General features: G+C 45.2%; 1 protein-coding gene across 11 annotated transcripts in view; it reads left to right on the forward strand.

The window, feature by feature from the left end:
• Positions 1-20,889, forward strand: part of WDR17 (WD repeat domain 17) — a 150,890-nt gene that overhangs the window by 40,482 nt on the left and 89,519 nt on the right. For 4 of the 11 annotated variants that reach the window (XR_013272333.1, XM_077477230.1, XM_077477229.1 and 1 more), the window contains exon 3: positions 16,217-16,312. The exons of 4 other annotated variants lie outside the window; for them this stretch is intronic. Coding sequence is in view for 6 of the 7 variants with exons in the window: in XM_077477230.1 (XP_077333356.1) it covers positions 16,262-16,312 (51 nt within the window). In the remaining variant the exon portion in view is untranslated. Of the gene's footprint in view, positions 1-16,096; positions 16,804-20,889 lie in introns of those variants that run through there. 3 more of the 11 variants (XM_077477228.1, XM_077477231.1, XM_077477232.1) reach the window with 3 other exon arrangements.

Genomic DNA, 20,889 nt, shown 5'->3' on the forward strand with positions numbered 1-20,889 from the left:
AGTGTCAGTGAAATGTTAATGACACCCCCAGATCAGTTCGCATATCGCAGTGCGATCTGCAAACTCGGATCGCATGGTGTGAACACCCATGCGATCCGATTCTGCTGCGGACCAAAAAAAGGGTCCCGTGCGAGTTTGCGGCGGGTGCGGCGGGTGCGACACGAATTCAGCCATACTATCTGTATGGCTGAACTCGAATCGCACAGAGATCGGATGTGATTTGCACTGCAGTGCGGTGCGAATCACATCCGTTCTCATAAACCGCTGCAATGTGAACCCAGCCTTAGTGACACTGGCGACGGGGGGTGATCACGGGGTTAAACCTTTATTGGGGGGTTAGAGGGGTACCTTAGAACTAAAGGAGGCTAACCCTAACTGCCCTAACAGTTATTACAGTCACAAATGACACCCGCCGGGTGATCAGGGGGTTAAACCTTTATTAGGTAATAAATGGCGGGTGCCCTGAAACTATAAAAAAATAACTAACCAACCAGTGTCACCTGTAACAGTTATATGGTGATCACTGGTGAAAGGGTTAACTAGGGGGCAATCAGGGGGCTTTATGCGGTAGTATATGGGGGTCCCTGGCGCTATAAAAAGTTGCGGCGAACCTAAATACCTACCTGCCTAACTAGCGTCACCTGTGACACTAATACAGCGATCAGAAAAATGATCGCTTATTAGGCTGGGTTCACACTGGAGCGATGCGGGAACGCCACGAATCCGCGGCGGGTTCCCGCATCGCATGCCTCCCGGCGGCAGTTCACACTGCCCTATGCGAACTGCTGGGAGTGTCAGTGAAATAATGACACCCCCAGATCAGTTCGCATATCGCAGTGCGATCTGCAAACTCGGATCGCATGGTGTGAACACCCATGCGATCCGATTCTGCTGCGGACCAAACAAAGGGTCCCGTGCGAGTTTGCGGCGGGTGCGACACGAATTTAGCCATACTATCTGTATGGCTGAACTCGAATCGCACAGAGATCGGATGTGATTTGCACTGCAGTGCGGTGCGAATCACATCCGTTCTCAAACCGCTGCAATGTGAACCCAGCCTTAGTGACACTGGCGACGGGGGGTGATCACGGGGTTAAACCTTTATTGGGGGGGTTAGGGGGGTACATTAGAACTAAAGGGGGCTAACCCTAACTGCCCTAACAGTTATTACAGTCACAAATGACACCAATGCAAAAAAAAAAAAAAAAAAAAAAAAAAGCAATTGGTCTCACTGTGACTGGGGGGGCAGGGGTAATTGGGGGGGTGATCGGGGGGTAAAGGGGGGGTGTGAGTGTGCCTGGCATGTTCTACTGTATGTGTGGTGTGTTGGTGCAACTCACCGAACCTCTCTCCTCGGTGCCGGAACGAAAAATACCGACACGGAGGAGAGAATACATCACTTCCTCTCCTGTGTTTACATTACAGGAGAGGAAGTGATGTCACGGAGGATTTCCATTCGTCGAGAGCGATCGCGAGGGGGTGGCCATGAATGAATGGCCGCCCCCTCATCCCGGATCGCTCTCGAAGGAATGCCGACCGCCGCAGGCACCGGGGGGGGGCCCGATCGGGCCCCCCACCCGCGGGCAGGCAGGGACTTATATATACGCCCATATGCCTGCCCGTGCCATTCTGCCGACGTATATCGTCGTGCGGCGGTCGGCAAGTGGTTAATCTAAGTTATAAACTACAGGTACATACTAGCAAGAGAAAAAGCATTCAAAGTATAAGTAAAGACAGTTTTGAATAGCATAAAGAAAGATTAGAACACCTGTCAGGTCTGTATTTGTCATGTCTGGGCCCTATTAGGGAGATTTACCCTCTATAGGAAGTTCTGGTTCTGGGGACTCTGCTGACAACTGGGGGATTCCTCTTTTTGGAGGGATTTCATCTCACTTCCTGTTTTGGCCATGGGACAGGAAGTGAAGAGAAATTTTTCTAATGGGACCCAGATGACAAAAAAAAAAGCTGACATTACTCTATCAAAAAAGACTTTAATTTTCCAATGCTAAGGGACACTTTTCAAAACACAGATTGGTAGGGAACATTATCAACTAAAGGCACAGGTCATATAAGAGACTATTTCAATACCAATGTGACCTAATGTTAGTGTAAAAAAATAACATTTAATAAAATAAAAACAAAGCAAAAATTATTTGAGATATACAAGCAATATATCAAAAGCTGACATGTATTCCCTTGGCAATAAGATGATATGGCTACACAAAATGTGGCTTAATGCTAGTGTGAAAAAATGACATTAAAAAATATGTGAAGAATAAAAATAAAAAAATGAAGTAGCACTTTCAACTGAGAGATACAATTAATACAACAAAAGCTAAAAAGTATTAATAAATATATTAATAGTTAAAAGACAAGGTCTGACCATATAGCCAGCCTAGAAAAAATATTCACTTGGAGTTGGTCAACAGGGACAAAGAGATAGAAAATGTGAATCTCTGTGTGTGTATAAAGGAAAGTAGTGATGCAAGTGGGTTGCTAGAAAAAAAAAAACACAACGCCAGATTCATTTATCCACACAAACAAGGACATTGTATGCTGACAGCGGGACACGCATATTACTTCGTCAGCAGTTGATCAAACAATCGACTTCGTTCAAGCAAGGACAGCTACACACTGAATGAAATTCAACTGGTCCCATTTCACTCTGACTTCGGGGTCGATTTGTGGATTCATTCACAGATATCTATTGAAATTGCCCCGAAGTCGCCAAACGTAGTGCAGAAACTACTTTTGGCAAAGTCGGCGTTTCGGACAGTGCCATTGCCGGCAATAGGCTCCAGTTTGGCATGCGGTTTGACATGTCAAATCGGCCCAATGTAAACAAGGGCTTTGACAAATGTAATTAAAACACCTGGACCAGATGGTTTACACTCACAGTTATTTGAAGAGTTAGGCCCCTTTCACACATGCAAACCGTATGTCCGTGTTTCATCCATCAGTTTGCAGATGAAATACGGACATACATGCATTCCTATGGGATAGCGGGTGTCTGTGGATGAACATCCGCAGACACCCGATATCGTCCGTCTCTGCAATGGGTCCGATTCTGCAGACGGAGGAAAATCCTATTTTTCTATCCATCTGCAGAGCGGATCAGATGAACGCGGACAGACGGTCCTTGTTAATCCGATCCCCCATAGAGGAGAGCGCAGATCTGACAGGGTGGTCCCTGCACAGTGTGCAGGGACCGCCCTGTCATCCGCCGGCTCAATGGGGATAAACGGAGCGATCCCCGCTGAGCAAGCGGATCGTCGCGGAGCGGATCATTATGGATCCGTCGTGTGTAAAAGGGGCCTTAGGGCTCTTTCACACAGGCAGGCTCCACCATCAGATCTGCCTGCTTGGAGGACTACAATGCTGTGTTTACCTGTGTTGTGTTAAAATGCAACATGTATGCATTTTACCCCAATGCAAGTCAACAAATGTAAAAAGCATATTTACGCAAAGCAGCGCAATGCAAGTAAAGAAAAAAAGTTTGCTTTGTGTTTTATTTTGCCCTTACAAGCACCCAGCATACCAGCGGCCATCTGCAGAGCAGGTGCTTTTTGTCAGCATATCATGATTTATTGATATTGATGACTTTATAGCCCATGTTTGGGCATATCAAATCCTGTACGACACCCAGCAAAAGATTATAAGGATAACAGTCTTCATTCACGCCTTCTCTAATCCACATGATGTGATGTCACAGAAAACCCTACAAACTTCATTTCATTTTAAAATGTGTGTCAATGCACATCAAAAAGTGCAGCAACACAACAACGCATGTTAAAATACGCAAAAAATGTATTGAAATGTACGTCCATTTTCCCTATCGCAAGGCAGTGTGGACTCAGTATTACACCTGTTTACATCTGCATCCATCAACATCCATTTTCTGGAACTGATCAAAGCCCTATTTTTGTTCCATTAATAAAAAGGGAACAGACGAAAAACAGATGTAAACCGACAAAGTCTGTTTTTGCATCTTTTTTTGCATTGGTTGTTAGGAGCCCACCGGCGTCCTAACAACCAGTGACTAATTTCTGCTGTCAGCGGGGATTTCTGCTGACAGTACAGACTAAATGCAGCAGAGGGCAGTGTGTACAACAGACAAGGGAGTGGGAGGGCAGTGTGTGCAGAGAGGAGCAGTGGTTACAGTGAGAGGGTAGTGTGTACAGGCTATGTCACTTGCCGGCTCTGACTGTTATTGCCAGCTCTGAATGTAATTTCTGCTTTTGTGTTTACTTTATAGCGCTGGAAAAGGAACTGTCATTTCGACTGCTGCTAAAGTAGAGAAAGGGACGGGGTCACCTGGTGACGTAACTGTATTGCTGGCTTAGAGGAGTGTTGGCTATGTGTTCTCAGCTGTTTTTTCCCCTCTCTCCTGTTAGATGTGCTGTGGCTGTGTAAAATCCCCTGCCCCCTCCTGACAGCAGCAGAGCCTGTGAGGAGGAGACTGGATAACACAGCAGTCGCATGGGACACTGGGACATAAAGTCCTGGAGGAGCGCTGCACAGGGGAATTGAATGCAGCTAGAAGCTTCAGCACCCATAAATCCTAGCAAACAGGGGAGGCAAAGACAGATGTTTCCTGGGGTATAAAGAAGAAATTGGGGTCTTTTGAAGGAGGAAGCCAAACTTTACAGATCGGTTGCCTCAACTGAGCCTGTACAGAGGCCGAGTGCCATATCAGAGTGGTGCAGGGACTAGAGAGTGCAGACCTTTTGCTCTGGCTAAGCCTGTGCAGAGATCAGTGTGGTGCTGGTATCAGAGAGTGTGACCCTGTTACTTTTGCTGAGCCTGTGCAGAGATCGGGTACCCTTGCTGCATCCATAGAGCCTGTGGACTAAACCATGAGAAAGGTCATTTACTGTGCTGGGATCAGAGATCTGTTGTTGCATGTGTGCCTATACCAGAAAGGACAGAGCCTGCGAGATTCAGAGCTGAGAGACTGTAACAAGTGCACAGCCTTGGGGCCCCAACGTTAGCCATCTCAAATTTGCTTGGCTTCTCCAAGTGAACACTGATATTGTGTGTTTGGTTGCATATATTTCTCAGGGAATGATTGGGTGTGACATTTCACTTTAGACTGAGTGACCATTGGTATTTCATGAGAGACCGAATGACTGCTGATACTTTACAAGAGACTGAATGACAGCTGATACTTCATAAGAGACTGAATGACAACTGATACTTCATAAGAGACTGATTTCTGAAACTTCATAAGAGACTGATTGACTGCTGATACTTCATAAGAGACCAATTGACTGCTAAAACTTCACCTGAGACTGAATGACTGCTGATACTTCATAAGAGACTGACTGCTGAGACTTCACATGGGTTTGAATGACTGCTGATACTTCACAAGAGACTAAATGACTGCTGATACTTCATAAGAGACTGATTGACTGCAGAAACTTCAGAAGAGACTGAATGACTACTGATACTTCATAAGAGACTGAATGGCTGCTGATGCTTCATAAGAGACTGAATGGCTGCTGATGCTTCATAAGAAACGGAATGACTGCTGATAATTCACATGAGAATGATTGACTTCTGATACATAACAAGAGACCGATTGACTGCTGATACCTGCTGTTACCTTACAGGAGACTGAATGACTGCTGTTACTTTGCAAGAAATTGACTGCTGATACTTCAGAAGAGACCAAACGACTGCTGATGCTTTGCAAGATATTGAATGAATGCTGTTACAGTAAAAGAACTGTATGTATTACTTCTTAGTATAGTGCATTTAAAGGGGCATATGATCACTTTGTATTAATACAAAACGGTACATGCAGTAAACTCTGAAGAAAGTTGATTACTTTAAGGTGCCCCAAAACACAAGAGCACTTTTTGCGGCCAGCGCTGAGGATCCCAAATCTCAAGATTCTCATGAACTGCATTGCAGCAGTCCAGAAGAATTGTGATGTCTCCCTCTCTAGTGTGGAAGAGGGAAGTACGTGTAGCACCTTCCTAGGATAGGCTGCTAGAGAGAAAAAATTTGTTTTTGGCTCCTCTGTAAACAGTGGAGGAGTGTTTTATTATTTTTGGTTGCTCTGGCTCTCAAAAGCTGCAGGCTCAAATACTTCTCCCTGCTTTCTAGTAGGTTATAGGATGTAGTGGGATGGAAGAGGCAGACCCTGGGCCTGAATATTTATGAGGTCTTGGCCAATCCTTGGATAGGGAGTGCTCAGTAGGTGGCTGAAAAGGACATAAACAGTCTGAGACATGGAGCAGCGGGGTTCTCGTCCTGAGGAAGGAGATCCCAGCCTTGGAGGGCTGCTGCCCTTCTGGGGAAGTCAGTTGAAGCCTTGCAGAGAGAGTTCACTGAGGTCCCAGCTCAGAGGAGTAGGAGAGTCTATTTTCCTGGAAGCAGCTGAGAGTAAACAAAAGGGCGTCCTCTGCTACTTATGTCTTGCTACTTATGGATAGGAGGTATCCCATTTTCTGGGGACACGGTGAGTAGATGCCTGGAACCTAGTGACTGTTTGCTATTAACCCTTCGTGTGACTTTGTCAGTGCTGCTATAGTGGGATTGGTCCTGCTGGGGAGCCTCAAAAGAGCTTGAGTCTCTGGTCTCTGCAAAGAAGGGAACTGCCCCCTATAGGAGAGTAGACAATAGAAAGAGTCCTCCAAACATCTGTGCACTAAAGTTTGTGGCACCCCATCCAAGTTTAACAAGAATTAAGCCTGAAAATACATATGAAAAATACATATACTGCTTGGTTCTTGTGAGAGTGGCTATACAAGTGTTGTGTTCCTGGCCATCTGGGAACCCAGAAGAGAAAAGAAACTGGAACAAATTAGCGGGACCAGTCAAAGGGTCTGTGATCCATAAGTGTATTTTCTCACAGCTTTAATAGGGTGTGGGGGCTTTAAAACCTCCAGTAAGTGCATTTAGCTTTGTAGATGCTGGTGTGTTACAGGATATGTCTACCTTTGGGAACATGTTGCATGTTCCGCCTGTTTTTAGGTAGAACATGTAACATGTTCCCACTGCTGCAGCCATTTGCCAACCCGCTGCCTCTAGTGACAGCGAGGCGGGGATCTTCTCTCTGAACTCGCTGTCACAAATTTATTTAAAAAATGTGGCTGTGCAGTGCTCCGTCCAACTGGGTTGCATCATTTTGTGAATGAACTACAAGTACCTTTGTGGCTGTCGGCTTGTAGCTCTTGATTAACGACCAGGGCGCTGTTGAGCGTTCTAGGTAGTTCACTGTTTCTTCCTGTCAGCGTGTACCTGCCTGCCTGTACGAGATATGAGCAGACAGCTTACATCTGCATGTCTCCTAGTAAATAATTTTTTATAAAAGCAAATTTTTTTACTTGCAAAAAGATGTGCATTTATTTATTTTCTTTTTCAAAGGTGAACCTATCCTTTAAATCATCCACTTGCCTCTTAAAGATTCTGTTAAAGTGGTAGTAAAACGTGGATTTAGATTTTTACCTTTATTATAAGCTTACATGTAGGTTAGCTAAATATCTCCTTAACGTGCACTGTTCAGGAGATATTCGCCTGGTTGGCATATGGTGACGTCACTGGCGCATGTGCTCAAAAGGAATGGTATACATGTGCTGTTCCTTCAGAGCTCTGTGCCATGGCCATGACTCCCGCATGTGTAGGAGTGACACCTTCGCGGCTCAGCCATTCAAGCGACTGCAGCCTGCGAACCCGCAAGGAAGACCGGGAGAAGATGGAAGCATCTGCAGCGATGACAGCTCGCTGCTGGATGACTTAGTTTCAAGGTAAGTCTTTCATAATGTACAAGTATGTGATGCATACTGGCACATTATGCCTTTACCTTGGTGATTTCTGTTTGCAGTGCTACCAGCAAGTAGAAACATGGTGGGCTTGTTCTGGGTGGATGAGCCAATGAAAACTGAAGTTTAGTGCTATCACCATTTATCTTTTATTTCATTTTTAGTAAAAAATATTTGATATTATTTGAACATATTGATTCATTACATTATGTTTCGATCAGCTGTTCATTTTAAATATCATATATCATAACATCATATAAAAAAATGTGTAAAGTACAGTGAGGTGTGTAGACATGTCACTGGAGAAGTGATCGAGGGGGTGTACATCTCACCTAGGTTGCTACACAGTGTGAGATGGTAAATCCAGGATGGATCAGTTTCTCAGCAGCGATATGCTGCTGAGTTGTTATTTAATTTTGCCGGGCCTGGGTTTATATGGAATGGCAGGTAGGTTTGGTAGAGGGACCTGTCATTCCACATCCCCCGATCCAGTTCTGGGTTTGGGATCAGGTGAGCTTGGATCCTAATTAGCCTGGGAAGCTAAAGGCTCTGTAGGGTCTGCAGGTGGTTGCTTCTCAGCCAGGGAATGAACAATCTGTGTGTTGAAGGAAGCTGCAAGCACAGCCACTGCTGGAGCTAAAACTCACCCTGCGATATCCAGGCGAAAGACGCTGTGTTTGTAAGTGTCAGATAGGTGAGCAGAACCTGTTAGTAAGCGCCCAGCCGGGCTAGGACTTTTATTTTTGTTGTACTTAGAAAGCACGGTGTTGCTGTATATTTTGTTTGCTGGACTGTTTGTACCACGAATAAACGCCAAGATCTGCTTTATCAAATTCCAAGTCTGCTGTGAACTGTGTCCAAACACACCCTACCCCGGGAAGATCCCTTACAATTGGTGGAGGTAGCGGGCAACGCGGTTGCTAGGGGCAACGGTGTGGACAGACTTGGCTACAGCTGCTGATGTCCTGGGTGAAAGCTGCAACTACACTCCAAAAACAGTCCAGCAACATGGATGAGATGCTGAAGCAGTTTATGCAAGTGAGTTTGCAACAACAGCAGGCTCAGACAGAGGCCAATAGACGACATGAACAGTCCATGGCTGAACAACAGCAGATGATGGCTGCACAACAGCAGGCGCAGACAGAGGCCAATAGACGACATGAACAGTCCATGGCTGCACAACAGCAGATGATGGCTGCACAACAGCGGATGCATAAGGAAGAGTTGCAAGCTTTGCGCCAAAGCCAACAACAACTTATCGAGCACCTGATAGTAAATCGAGAGGCGCCTGTGGTTGCTAATCCACCCACAATGGAGGGAGCCGCTCCAGAGATTTTTTCTGGGAGAAGGACTGTGCAGAAAGCGCTGCAAAAGATGACTGCTGAGGACGATGTTGAGGCCTATCTAACAGTATTTGAGCGCGTGGCTGAGCGAGAGAAGTTACCAGCCGCTGAGTGGGCAGAGGTAATTGCGCCCTATTTAACAGGTGAACCTCAAAAGGACTACTATGACCTCAGTGAGCAAGAGGTTAAGGACTATACTCGGCTAAAAGAGGAGATGCTTGCCCGACTAGGAGTTACTACTGCAGTCCGTGCCCGGAGGGTACGCAACTGGAGCTACAGTCTGGACAAATCAGCGAGGTCCCAGATGTATGACCTAATCCATTTGGCAAGAAAGTGGTTGGAGCCAGACACTTCTACTCCTGCACAAATCCTAGAGAAGGTCGTGATGGATCGCTACCTCCGAGCCCTTCCTACTGACCTGCAACGCTGGGTGGGACAAGGTGATCCTAAGAATGCAAACGAACTTGTCAACCTTGTGGAGAGGTTCCAGGCGACTGAGGACTACCTCCGTGATGTTCCTGCAGCATCTTCACCTCCCCGGAGCGCCAGATCTGTGCCGTCAGCTGGTAAGAGACTTCCATCTATTGGGGGAGTGTGGAGGGGTGCTGATGGGGGGAAAAGGGCTCAAGTGGTGTCTCAGGGACAAAAGACTGGTGATGGTCCCGGGTGGCTAAGGGGCTCTGAAAAGGACTCCTTGCCAAAGAGACCAGGCCCTATCCAGTGTTGGAGATGCCATGAGGCGGGACACGTGTCGGCCCATTGCCCTCTTACCTCTGAACCCATGGAATGTGACGCTAGCAGGCGTCAGTCACTATTTGCGGAACCATCTTGTGCTGCAGTTCCTGGACTAGAGACTGAACCGCAAATCTGCAACATCACAATCAATGACTTTCCTGTTAAAGCGTTAATGGACTCAGGAAGCCTTGTAACCTTGGTGCATGCTAGCCTGGTGACTGGGGACTTAGAGTCTAAAAAGCATATGAGTGTTGTGTGCATACATGGTGATACAAAAGTGTACCCTATAGTGCTGGCTAAAGTCGGGACTGAACAAGGCACCGTACAATATGAAGTGGGTGTGGTTAAAAACCTCATGCATAATGTAATATTGGGGCGCGATTTTCCATTATTCTGGGCTCTTTGGGAAAAAAGAAAAATCCCCAAAAGGAGTGAGGATACCTCTAAGGGGGTTGCCTTGTCCACTGTGAATGATAAAAATGTGCAGGATGAAAATGATTGTTTTCCTTTGCAGGTCCTGGCTGGGGAGGAGGAGGCTCCTCCCACTGAGCAAAATATACTAGACTTAGAGGTGTCTAGCGATAGTTTTGGGACTGCACAATTACAGGACCCCACTCTCAAAAATGCGAGAGAGCAGGTTGCTGTTATGAACGGGGTACCTCAGGAACCAGATGCTGAAAAAAGATTTCCACATTTTTCGGTGACTAATGATCTTTTCTATAGAGTCAATAAGGTTAAAGATGAGATTGTGGAACAGCTTCTGGTACCTAAGCCGTACCGGCGTCAGGTGCTTGACATGGCACATAACCATGTTCTTGGGGGACACTTGGGGACTGACAAAACGCGAGAGAGGGTTCTCCAGAGGTTTTTTTGGCCGGCCATATATGATGACATTAAAAAATACTGTGAGTCGTGCCCCACATGTCAGGTTAGTGCCCCAGTGTCACATTTTCGCAGTCCTTTGGTTTCGCTCCCTATTATAGAGGTGCCTTTTGAGCGTATTGCCATGGATTTAGTGGGTCCCATTGTAAAGTCAGCTAGAGGACACCAGTATATTTTGGTAGTCCTGGATTATGCGACCCGCTATCCTGAGGCTGTACCCTTAAGAAACACTGCATCTAAAACAATTGCACGTGAGTTGTTTTATATGTTCTCTAGGACTGGGATCCCCAAAGAAATCCTAACTGACCAAGGTACGCCATTTATGTCGAAAGTAATGAAGGAATTATGCAGACTATTTAAAATCTCACACATCCGTACCTCTGTGTACCACCCCCAGACGGACGGATTGGTGGAGAGATTTAATAAAACTTTGAAACATATGTTGAAGAAAGTGGTGGCAAAAGATGGTCGTGACTGGGATCATTTATTACCCTACCTCATGTTTGCTATTAGGGAGGTGCCCCAAGCGTCCACAGGGTTCTCACCATTCGAGTTGGTCTATGGTCATCACCCTAGGGGTCTACTAGACATTGCAAAAGAGACATGGGAGAATGAGTCCACCCCATACAAGAGTGTTATTGAGCATGTAGCACAAATGCAGGACCGTATAGCCACTGTAATGCCCCTGGTAAGGGAACACCTCCAGAGAGCTCAAGAGGCCCAAAGTAGAATTTACAACCGGTCCGCAAGAATCAGGACATTCAACCCAGGCGATAGGGTCCTTATACTAGTCCCCACTGTTGAGAGTAAATTCTTGGCGAAGTGGCAAGGTCCTTATGAAATTGTTGAAAAGATCAGTGAGGTGAACTACAAGGTGCACCAACCAGGTAGAAGGAAGCCTTTCCAAGTTTATCACATAAACTTGATCAAGCCCTGGAAAGACAGGGAATCCTTGGGGGCGACAAATACTGTTAATAATTTGTCACAACCAATCCCTCCAGTCAAGGTAGGTGATACTCTATCAGTGTCACAGAAACAGGAGGCTCAGGAATTTTTACAGAAAAACAAATATCTGGGCTACATTGTTGGAAGAGGATTGGTTAGGCCACAGCTAAATAAAATTGAGGCAATACAGAATTGGCCTAGACCCCTGACAAGGAAACAGGTTAGAGCTTTCCTGGGTATTACGGGTTATTACCGTAGATTTGTGCCGAACTTTGCCTCAGTTGCTGCTCCGCTAACTGACTTGACAAAGGGCGGAAAGACAGCAATGGTCACGTGGACCCCAGAGGCCGAGGAGGCTTTCCAAAGCCTTAAGTCTGCCTTGTGCCAACCACCTGTGTTAGTCACCCCCGATTTCAGGCGAGAATTTCTGGTCCAGACAGATGCCTCTAGCACAGGCTTAGGTGCAGTACTCTCACAAGTAGTGAATGGTGAGGAGCATCCGGTGACGTACTTGAGTAGAAAACTAACCCCGGCCGAGAAAAATTATGCCATTGTGGAGCGAGAATGTTTGGCAGTAAAGTGGGCCCTAGAATCTTTAAAGTATTACTTGCTAGGCAGGAAATTCAAGTTGGTGACAGACCATGCCCCCCTAACATGGATGAAGTTAAACAAGGAGAGAAATGCAAGAGTGACTAGATGGTTTCTCTCCCTACAAAACTTTAATTTCACTGTGGAACACAGGCCAGGGAAATTACAGGCAAATGCTGACGCATTGTCAAGGGTAAGTTGTCTGTGGGGACAAAAGGCTCAGCCCTCCGGTCTGAAAAAGAGGGGGAGGATATGTAGACATGTCACTGGAGAAGTGATCGAGGGGGTGTACATCTCACCTAGGTTGCTACACAGTGTGAGATGGTAAATCCAGGATGGATCAGTTTCTCAGCAGCGATATGCTGCTGAGTTGTTATTTAATTTTGCCGGGCCTGGGTTTATATGGAATGGCAGGTAGGTTTGGTAGAGGGACCTGTCATTCCACATCCCCCGATCCAGTTCTGGGTTTGGGATCAGGTGAGCTTGGATCCTAATTAGCCTGGGAAGCTAAAGGCTCTGTAGGGTCTGCAGGTGGTTGCTTCTCAGCCAGGGAATGAACAATCTGTGTGTTGAAGGAAGCTGCAAGCACAGCCACTGCTGGAGCTAAAACTCACCCTGCGATATCCAGGCGAAAGACGCTGTGTTTGTAAGTGTCAGATAGGTGAGCAGAACCTGTTAGTAAGCGCCCAGCCGGGCTAGGACTTTTATTTTTGTTGTACTTAGAAAGCACGGTGTTGCTGTATATTTTGTTTGCTGGACTGTTTGTACCACGAATAAACGCCAAGATCTGCTTTATCAAATTCCAAGTCTGCTGTGAACTGTGTCCAAACACACCCTACCCCGGGAAGATCCCTTACAGGTGATACAGACATGAATCTTTTTGCATTCATATTGCCAGTGCTCAGTAATGGAAAATCTGTCTTATGCAGATAGCGCTTGAAGTTGTAGCTGTAAAATCTGCTCCATGTCTGGACTTTGGTGATAACACAATATAAAATGAATCGGCATTGGCAGTCTTTACAAAAATATATTCTTTTATGAAATTGGAGACTTGCTGTAAGCTACGGATACCTTTTTAGATTTTTAATAGGGGTGCACCAAATGTTTTTTTTGGTGTCGAAAACGATACCGAAAAGGAAAAATACACTAGGCCGAAAACCAAAACCGATACCGAAACAGCACCGATACCGAAAATGACTGTTTTTAAAAAATATTTTTATACAGGAGATAGTCAGAGACTGGGGACATGGTACAGGAGAGGGTCAGAGACCGGCGACAGTACAGGAGAGGGTCAGAGACCGGGGACATGGTACAGGAGAGGGTCAGAGACCAGGGACATGGTACAGGAGAGGGTCAGAGACTGGGGACATGGTACAGGAGAGGGTCAGAGACTGGGGACATGGTACAGGAGAGGGTCAGAGACTGGGGACATGGTACAGGAGAGGGTCAGAGACTGGCAACATGGAACAGGAGGTGGTCAGAGACTGGCGACATGGTACAGGAGGTGGTCAGACACTGGCGACATGATAAAAGAGATAAGTGTGTTGTCCCCTGTGCAGCCAGTGTTGTACCTTGTGCAGCCAGTGATGCCCCCTGTGCAGCCAGTGATGCCCCCTGTTGCAGCCAGTGATGCAGCGAAGAGAGAGGAGAGCTGCTCCCGCCATCTGCTTCAATAGATCGCCGGGAACATCACAGCTTTAATTTCAATAGCTACGGCGCACGACGGAGCACACAGCTATTGAAATTAAAGCTGTGATGTTCCCGATGCTCTATTGAACCAGACGGTGGAGGCGGCTCTCCTGCACTATACACCTCCCATGATGGGCGGCACCAGGGGTGAGGCGGTGCTCCGCCCCCACCCAGGCCCGCACCATTTTCAGCTCAATTATCGGTCGTTTTTTCCTTTCGGCAAATTGCAGAAAAGGGCATTTTCGGCCACTATGTTTTGGCGACCGAAATTTAGGTGCATCCCTAAGTTTTAAGGTTACTTAGTACGCTCCTGTGCACAGGAATCACCAACAATATATTTAGAAGCCTTTCTCAAACTTTTTACCTCAGGGGAACCTATGAAATAATTTTCAGGTCTTGTAGGAAAAATGCCCCTTACATTGATGACCAGTGAAAAAATGCCCCCCTTATAGTGGTGATCAGATTGCCACCTTTACAGACAACAAAAAAGATCATTGGTGCCATGCAGCTGCTGATGCCATGTGGTATTGGTCCCAGAACTTTGTAGAGGCCATCAAATGTACAGTCATTCAGCCACAGTTCAAGGAACCCCTAACTTCTGGAGAATTCCTAGTTGAGGATAGCTACTCTAAAGTATAGTTGGCAACGGAACGGTCAATCCCAATAATATTCGTCATCAAGGCCATATGCTATTCTTTTCAGCCGCGATTAGTATAAAAGAGAATCACATACAGTGACCACAAAATATGTATACAGTATCTCACAAAAGTGACTATACCCCTCACATTTCGGAGAATATTTTATACTATCTGTTCATGTGACCACACTGAAGAAATGACACTTTGCTATGTAAAGTAGTGAGTGTACAGCTTGCATAACAGTGTAAATTTGCTGTCCCCTCAAAATAACTCAACACACAGCCATTAATGTCTAAACTGCTGGCAACAAAATTACACCCCTAAGTGAAAATGTCCAAATTGGGCCCAAAGTGTCAATATTTTGTGTGGCCACCATTATTTCACAGCACTGCCCTAACCCTTTTGGGCATTGAGTTTACCAGAACTTCAAAGGTTCACTGGAGTCCTCTTTCACTCCTCAATGATGACATCACAGAGCTGGTGGATATTAGAGACCTTGTGCTCCTTCCATCTTCCATTTGAGGATGCCCCACAGATGCTCAATAGGGTTTAGGTCTGTAGACATGCCTGACCAGTCCATCACCTTTACCCTCAGCTTCTTTAGCAAGGCAGTACTCATCTTGGAGGTGTGTTTGGGGTCGTTATCATGTTGGAATACTGCCCTGAAGGTTGGGGATTATGCTCGGCTTGAGTGTGTTACAGTACATGTTGGCATTCAATAACTTAACATACAGCCATTAATGTCTAAACCGCTGGCAACAAAAGCTCAGTGATGTCGTCATGGAGGGGTAGAAGAGGACACCAGTGGCAATCTGCGAAGCTCTGGTGAACTCCATGCCCAAGAGGGAAAATAATGGTGGCCACACAAAACATTGACACTTTGGTCCCAATTTGGACATTTTCACTTAGGGGTGTACTCACGTTTGTTGCCAGCGGTTTAGACATTAATGGCTGTGTGTTGAGTTATTTTGAGGGGACAGCAAATTGACACTGTTATACAAGCTGTACACTCACTACTTTACATTGTAGCAAAGTGTCATTTCTTCAGTGTTGTCACATGAAAAGATGTAATAAAATATTTACAAAAATGTGAGAGGTGTACTCACTTTTGTGAGATACTGACTGTGAATATATATATATATATATATATATATATATATATATATATATATATACATTGTATTAAATTAAATTATATTGTATTAAATTAAATTATATTGTATATATATATATATATATATATATATATATATATATATATATATATATATATATATATATATATATATATATTATATATAAATATATATAAAAATGTATTATATATATATTTTTTATATATATATATATATATATATATATATATATATATATATATATATGTATGTATATATATACAGTGTGTGCAAACAAAACAAAAAAAAGATAGAAATCCAAACAAGCAAGCAAAATGACTCCTATTAAACCCTGCAGTTGCCAGGCTACTGACAGCGGCTGTGTATAAGTGCTGTGACACAATACTCATGCCTTTTCTTGCATCCTTTAGGAAGGCTGCATTATCCTGTGAGCAGGTCCTTCCATCTCTCTAGTCAACTGTTTTTTTTTATATTTTTATTTTGCTGGAGAGAAAAAGCAGGATACGGCAGTCTTCTGGAAGCCGCTGAAATCTGGAATGGACATGGAAATCCTTAAGTGGTTCACAAAATATGACACATATGTCAAGGTAGGCATACTTCTTCCAGATGTTTAGCCATGCACTGTATTTCAAGCAAGGCAGGATTTGGACTCTTTTAATAGACTGGTGCTTTTTTTTTTTTTTTTCCAGCCTTTTTTTTTTTTTTTTATGGACTTCTTTGAATAGGAACGGAAGAGGGTTCAGTTTTACTGCAGAAGAAGCTGGTTACAAATCGTTATGTTTTTTTTTTTTTTTCTGCTTTCTTCCATCTCCGTGGAAACTGCAATAATCTTTGATATCATTGCGAATATTTCACTGGTACCCTGGATGTGTTCTATCAGCCTTGTTTGTTATTCCTGGGAGGTATGCAGAGGTGATCTAAAAAAAGATGCAGCTATTGAGTGATAAGAAAAAGGTGACTGCTGGGATCACGTTGCTGAAAGGGCTCGTTTTTAATGTATTTCGAAAACCTCGTCCAGCCCTCTGCTGCCATTTTGTTCAGAGCGATCTGATGAATGGTGTTTCCTGCAACTTACAAGGTGGGATACGCTATGTCTGACGGGAGTCAGCAGGGTATTTTTAATCCACTTGGCTGGCAGTTGAGGCAGTGGCAGAAGCATCTGGCACTTAGCGTGTGCATTTTAGATACATCAAGCGTCAGGTCTACAGGAAATCCGTTTCGTGTTCTCCTCATGCACCTCTATTGTCAGGTTCCCCCCTTTTTTTTTGTTCAGGTGAAAACAAAGATAAAAGCCTGGTTATATAATTTGCTCATTCTCAGATCCTTTCTTCCTATACATATATGTCTATCTTAAAAATTCTCTAGGACCTGCTGCAAACGGTAGTTTATTATTTGGTTATTAGTTTAGAATTAAAGGTCTTAGAAATAACACAAATGTTTTTTGGCTATTTTAAACAAAGTCAACTTACGATTAATTATAGAAGGGATAATTTTAACAAATATTTATGTAATGTTTACATAGTCCTATAAAAAGATTTATGGTACTTTGTAGAACTACTGTATGCTGGCCCTTTGTTTTTGCAAATTAGTAGCCATTTTGTACAAAAGGAGGTTAAACTATAAAGCCCCCATAGACACAATCAGAAATTCTGCCAGCAAAAGTCCGATGTGAGCTTTTCCTCAGAAATTCCGACCGTGTGTATGCTCCATCGGACTTTTGCTGGCAGAATTCCAGCCAGCAAAAGATTCAGAGCAGGTTCTCTTATTTTTTGGTCGGGAAAAAGTTCAGATCGGAAATTCCAATCGTCTGTACAAATTCCAACGCGCAAAATTCCTACGCATGCTCGGAAACAATTCGACGCATGCTCGGAAGCATTGAACTTAATTTTCTCGGCTTGTCGTAGTTTTCTACATCACAGCGTTCTTAACCGTCGAAAGTTCAGAGAACTTTTGTGTGACTGTGTGTATGCAAGCCACGCTTGAGCGGAATTCCGTCGGAAAAAACATCCAAGTTTTTTCCGATTGAAAATCCACTCGTGTGTACGGGGCATTACAGATTATTCAGTTATTCAGTTCATTATTAGTTATTATTACACGGGAAGTCTAATGCAATATATTGGTTATAGTCACAATTAAAATGAGTGGGGAAGTTTTTGGTGCATTGACTTTGGGTGCTAAAGTACTTCACACCTAACAATTTGAAATATTTTAATTTCCTTATTTCAAACATATTGTATCACACATGAATGTATCATTAAAAATTACTGCTATCTTGAACATAACACCTAAGCATACAACTCCAATGGAATCTTATACAGAGCCCTCAACCAGTGGCGGCTGGTAAAGTTTTAGGATGGGGGGGGCAGACCCTGCCCCTCCTTTTTGATCCCTCCCACTTCTCATAAGCCCCACCGCTTATAGAATCCACCCACTCTGTATTCCATTTGCTTTTACCCATAGTGTTAGGAGTATACAGCTCCGCATCACAGGGCAGAGTATACATCTCAGCATCACAGGACAGAGTATAGAGTTGCAGCACCACAGGACAAAGTATACAGCTCAGAATCACAGGACAGAGTATACAGCCCCAGCATTACAGGGCGGAGTATACAGCCCCAGCATCACAGGACAGAGTATACAGCTCACCATCAAAGGACAAAGTACATATCTCCCAACTTTAGAACTTGAAAATGTGGGACACTTGTGGCTGATGCAAGCATGCAGCACGTGATGCCAAAAATGGGTGTGGCCAGACTGTTAACAGTGGCAGGGGCTTAAGGAGCATGGTTATACAAAATGAATCCCCCTTACCACCATCCCTCTCCCCATTATTACACAGGACCCCTTCCTCATCACTACCCCCCATTGTACACAGGACCCCCTCCCTCATACTAACCCCATCATTAAACAGAGAGGTTGTTTGTTTTATTTGTTTTGGGTGGAGAGGCAGGAAGGGGGGGGTTTTATTTAGGGTGGAGAGGCAGGGAGGGGGGTTATTGTTTAGGGTGAAGAGGCAGGGGGGGTTATTTTTTACGGTGGATAGGTGGGGAGGAGGATATTGTTTAGGGTGGAGAGGTGGGGAGGAGGTTATTGTTTAGGGTGGAGAGGTGGTGAGGAGGATATTGTTTAGGGTGGAGAGGTGGGGAGGAGGTTATTGTTTAGGGTGGAGAGGTGGTGAGGAGGGTTATTGTTTAGGGTGGAGAGGTGGGGAGGAGGGTTATTGTTTAGGGTGGAGAGGGAGTTATTTTTTTAGGGTGGAGAGACGGGGATGAGGTTATTTTTTAGGGTGGAGAGATGGGGAGGAGGGTTATTGTTTAGGGTGGAGAGATGGGGAGGAGGGTTATTGTTTAGGGTGGAGAGGGAGTTATTTTTTTAGGGTGGAGAGGTGGGGAGGAGGTTATTTTTTAGGGTGGAGAGACGGGGAGGAAGTTATTGTTTAGGGTGGAGAGGTGGGGAGGAGGTTATTGTTTAGAGTGGAGAGGTGGGGATGAGGGGAGTAGGTTATTGTTTAGGGTGGAAAGGTGGGGAGGAGGGTTATTGTTTAGGGTGTGGAGAGGGGGGAGGAGGTTATTGTTTAGGGTGTGGAGAGGTGGGGAGGAGGTTATTTTTTAGGGTGGAGAGACGGGGAGGAAGTTATTGTTTAGGGTGGAGAGGTGGGGAGGAGGTTATTGTTTAGAGTGGAGAGGTGGGGATGAGGGGAGTAGGTTATTGTTTAGGGTGGAAAGGTGGGGAGGAGGGTTATTGTTTAGGGTGTGGAGAGGGGGGAGGAGGTTATTGTTTAGGGTGTGGAGAGGTGGGGAGGACATATTGTTTAGGGTGAAGAGGGGTTATTGTTTAGGGTGGAGAGGCAGGGAGGGGGGTTATTGTTTAGGGTGGAGAGGCAGGGAGGGGGGTTATTGTTTAGGGTGGAGAGGCAGGGAGGGGGGTTTGTTTAAGGTGGAGAGGCAGGGAGGCATGAAGCTCTGCAGCAGCTGTGGAAAGTGAACAGAGGTGGGGGGAGGGGGAGCCAGGCTCACGGCAGGACACACTACACACACTGGGTGGAGCAGTCACTCTGTAGCCGCCCTGCAGAGGAGTCTGAGGACTCGGGGGGGGGGGGGGGTGTTAAGCATGTTGCTGGGAGGGAGAGACATGCCAGTGAAAACAGCAAAAATCCTCTGTCATTCACAGAGAGATCACCTCCGATCCTTGCACTCACCTTCTGCTCTGGTACACCGCGCTCCGGCTCAGCTCTGCACCCACCCACATCTGTGATCCACTCCCCATCTCACATTACAGGGTCCCAGGTTGCAGTAACTCCACTCCAAATCCAGGGAAACTGGAAGTGATGCCGTAGTGCTGAAAAAGCACCGCCCAGTCTCCCTCCGGTCCCGGCCAATGAAAAAAAAATGGACAAGAGCCAGGGACAAATCACTGGAGAGTGGGCGTGTTTGTGGGCGCACTGCCTGTGCCCTGCACATGCTCTAAACACAGGCAAATCAGCTTCCCAGATTGCAAGCTGGGAAGCTTCCCATAAACCGCTGCGTGTCCAGCGCCTGGTCACTCTTAAAGTGACTTTTTTTTTTGACAAAAGCTTGGGGGGGAGTGGTGCCCGAGTGCCCCCAATGGACGGGCCACCTCAACCTATATAACAACAAGTAACCCTTAGCCCAACCTTTAAAGGATGTCTAAACCCAAGAACACAAATGTAATACAGTATATTGCAGATGGCCAGTCCTTAGATGCAGTGACCTTTTCTGGATAAATACATCTTCTGCAAGTACAGAAAATTACCTGTTGATCCAGCCAGAATTCAAGTGTCCTCCTAACTTCAGCTCACCCCTTCAGTCTTTTCCTGCATCACTACCTTACTAAATGATGTATCAGTATAGATGTCACACAACATTCTAATACTCAATCTTTTTTAAAACTTAGCTCAAAACTTTTCCTGCTTCTTCCTGCCATCGTAATTCTGACCTCTGCTCACCGCCCTACGTTCAATTTGTATCCAAATCTTGCTTCCTTCACCTGTAGATACACAGATGAAACGCACACAGGAAGTCCCCGAGTTACAAACCTCCGACTTATATACGACTCATACTTACAAGTGGAGGGAGAAAACAGGAAATGAGAGGAAACCCACCTGTAGGAAGGTGAAGTTCACTCCAGTAAGAGTTATCATAGG

The sequence above is a fragment of the Lithobates pipiens genome, unplaced genomic scaffold, assembly GCF_037356315.1.
Source record: "Lithobates pipiens isolate NorthernLeopardFrog02 unplaced genomic scaffold, aLitPip1_a1.2 Scaffold_13, whole genome shotgun sequence".
In the NCBI taxonomy this organism is placed as follows: Eukaryota; Metazoa; Chordata; class Amphibia; order Anura; family Ranidae; genus Lithobates; species Lithobates pipiens.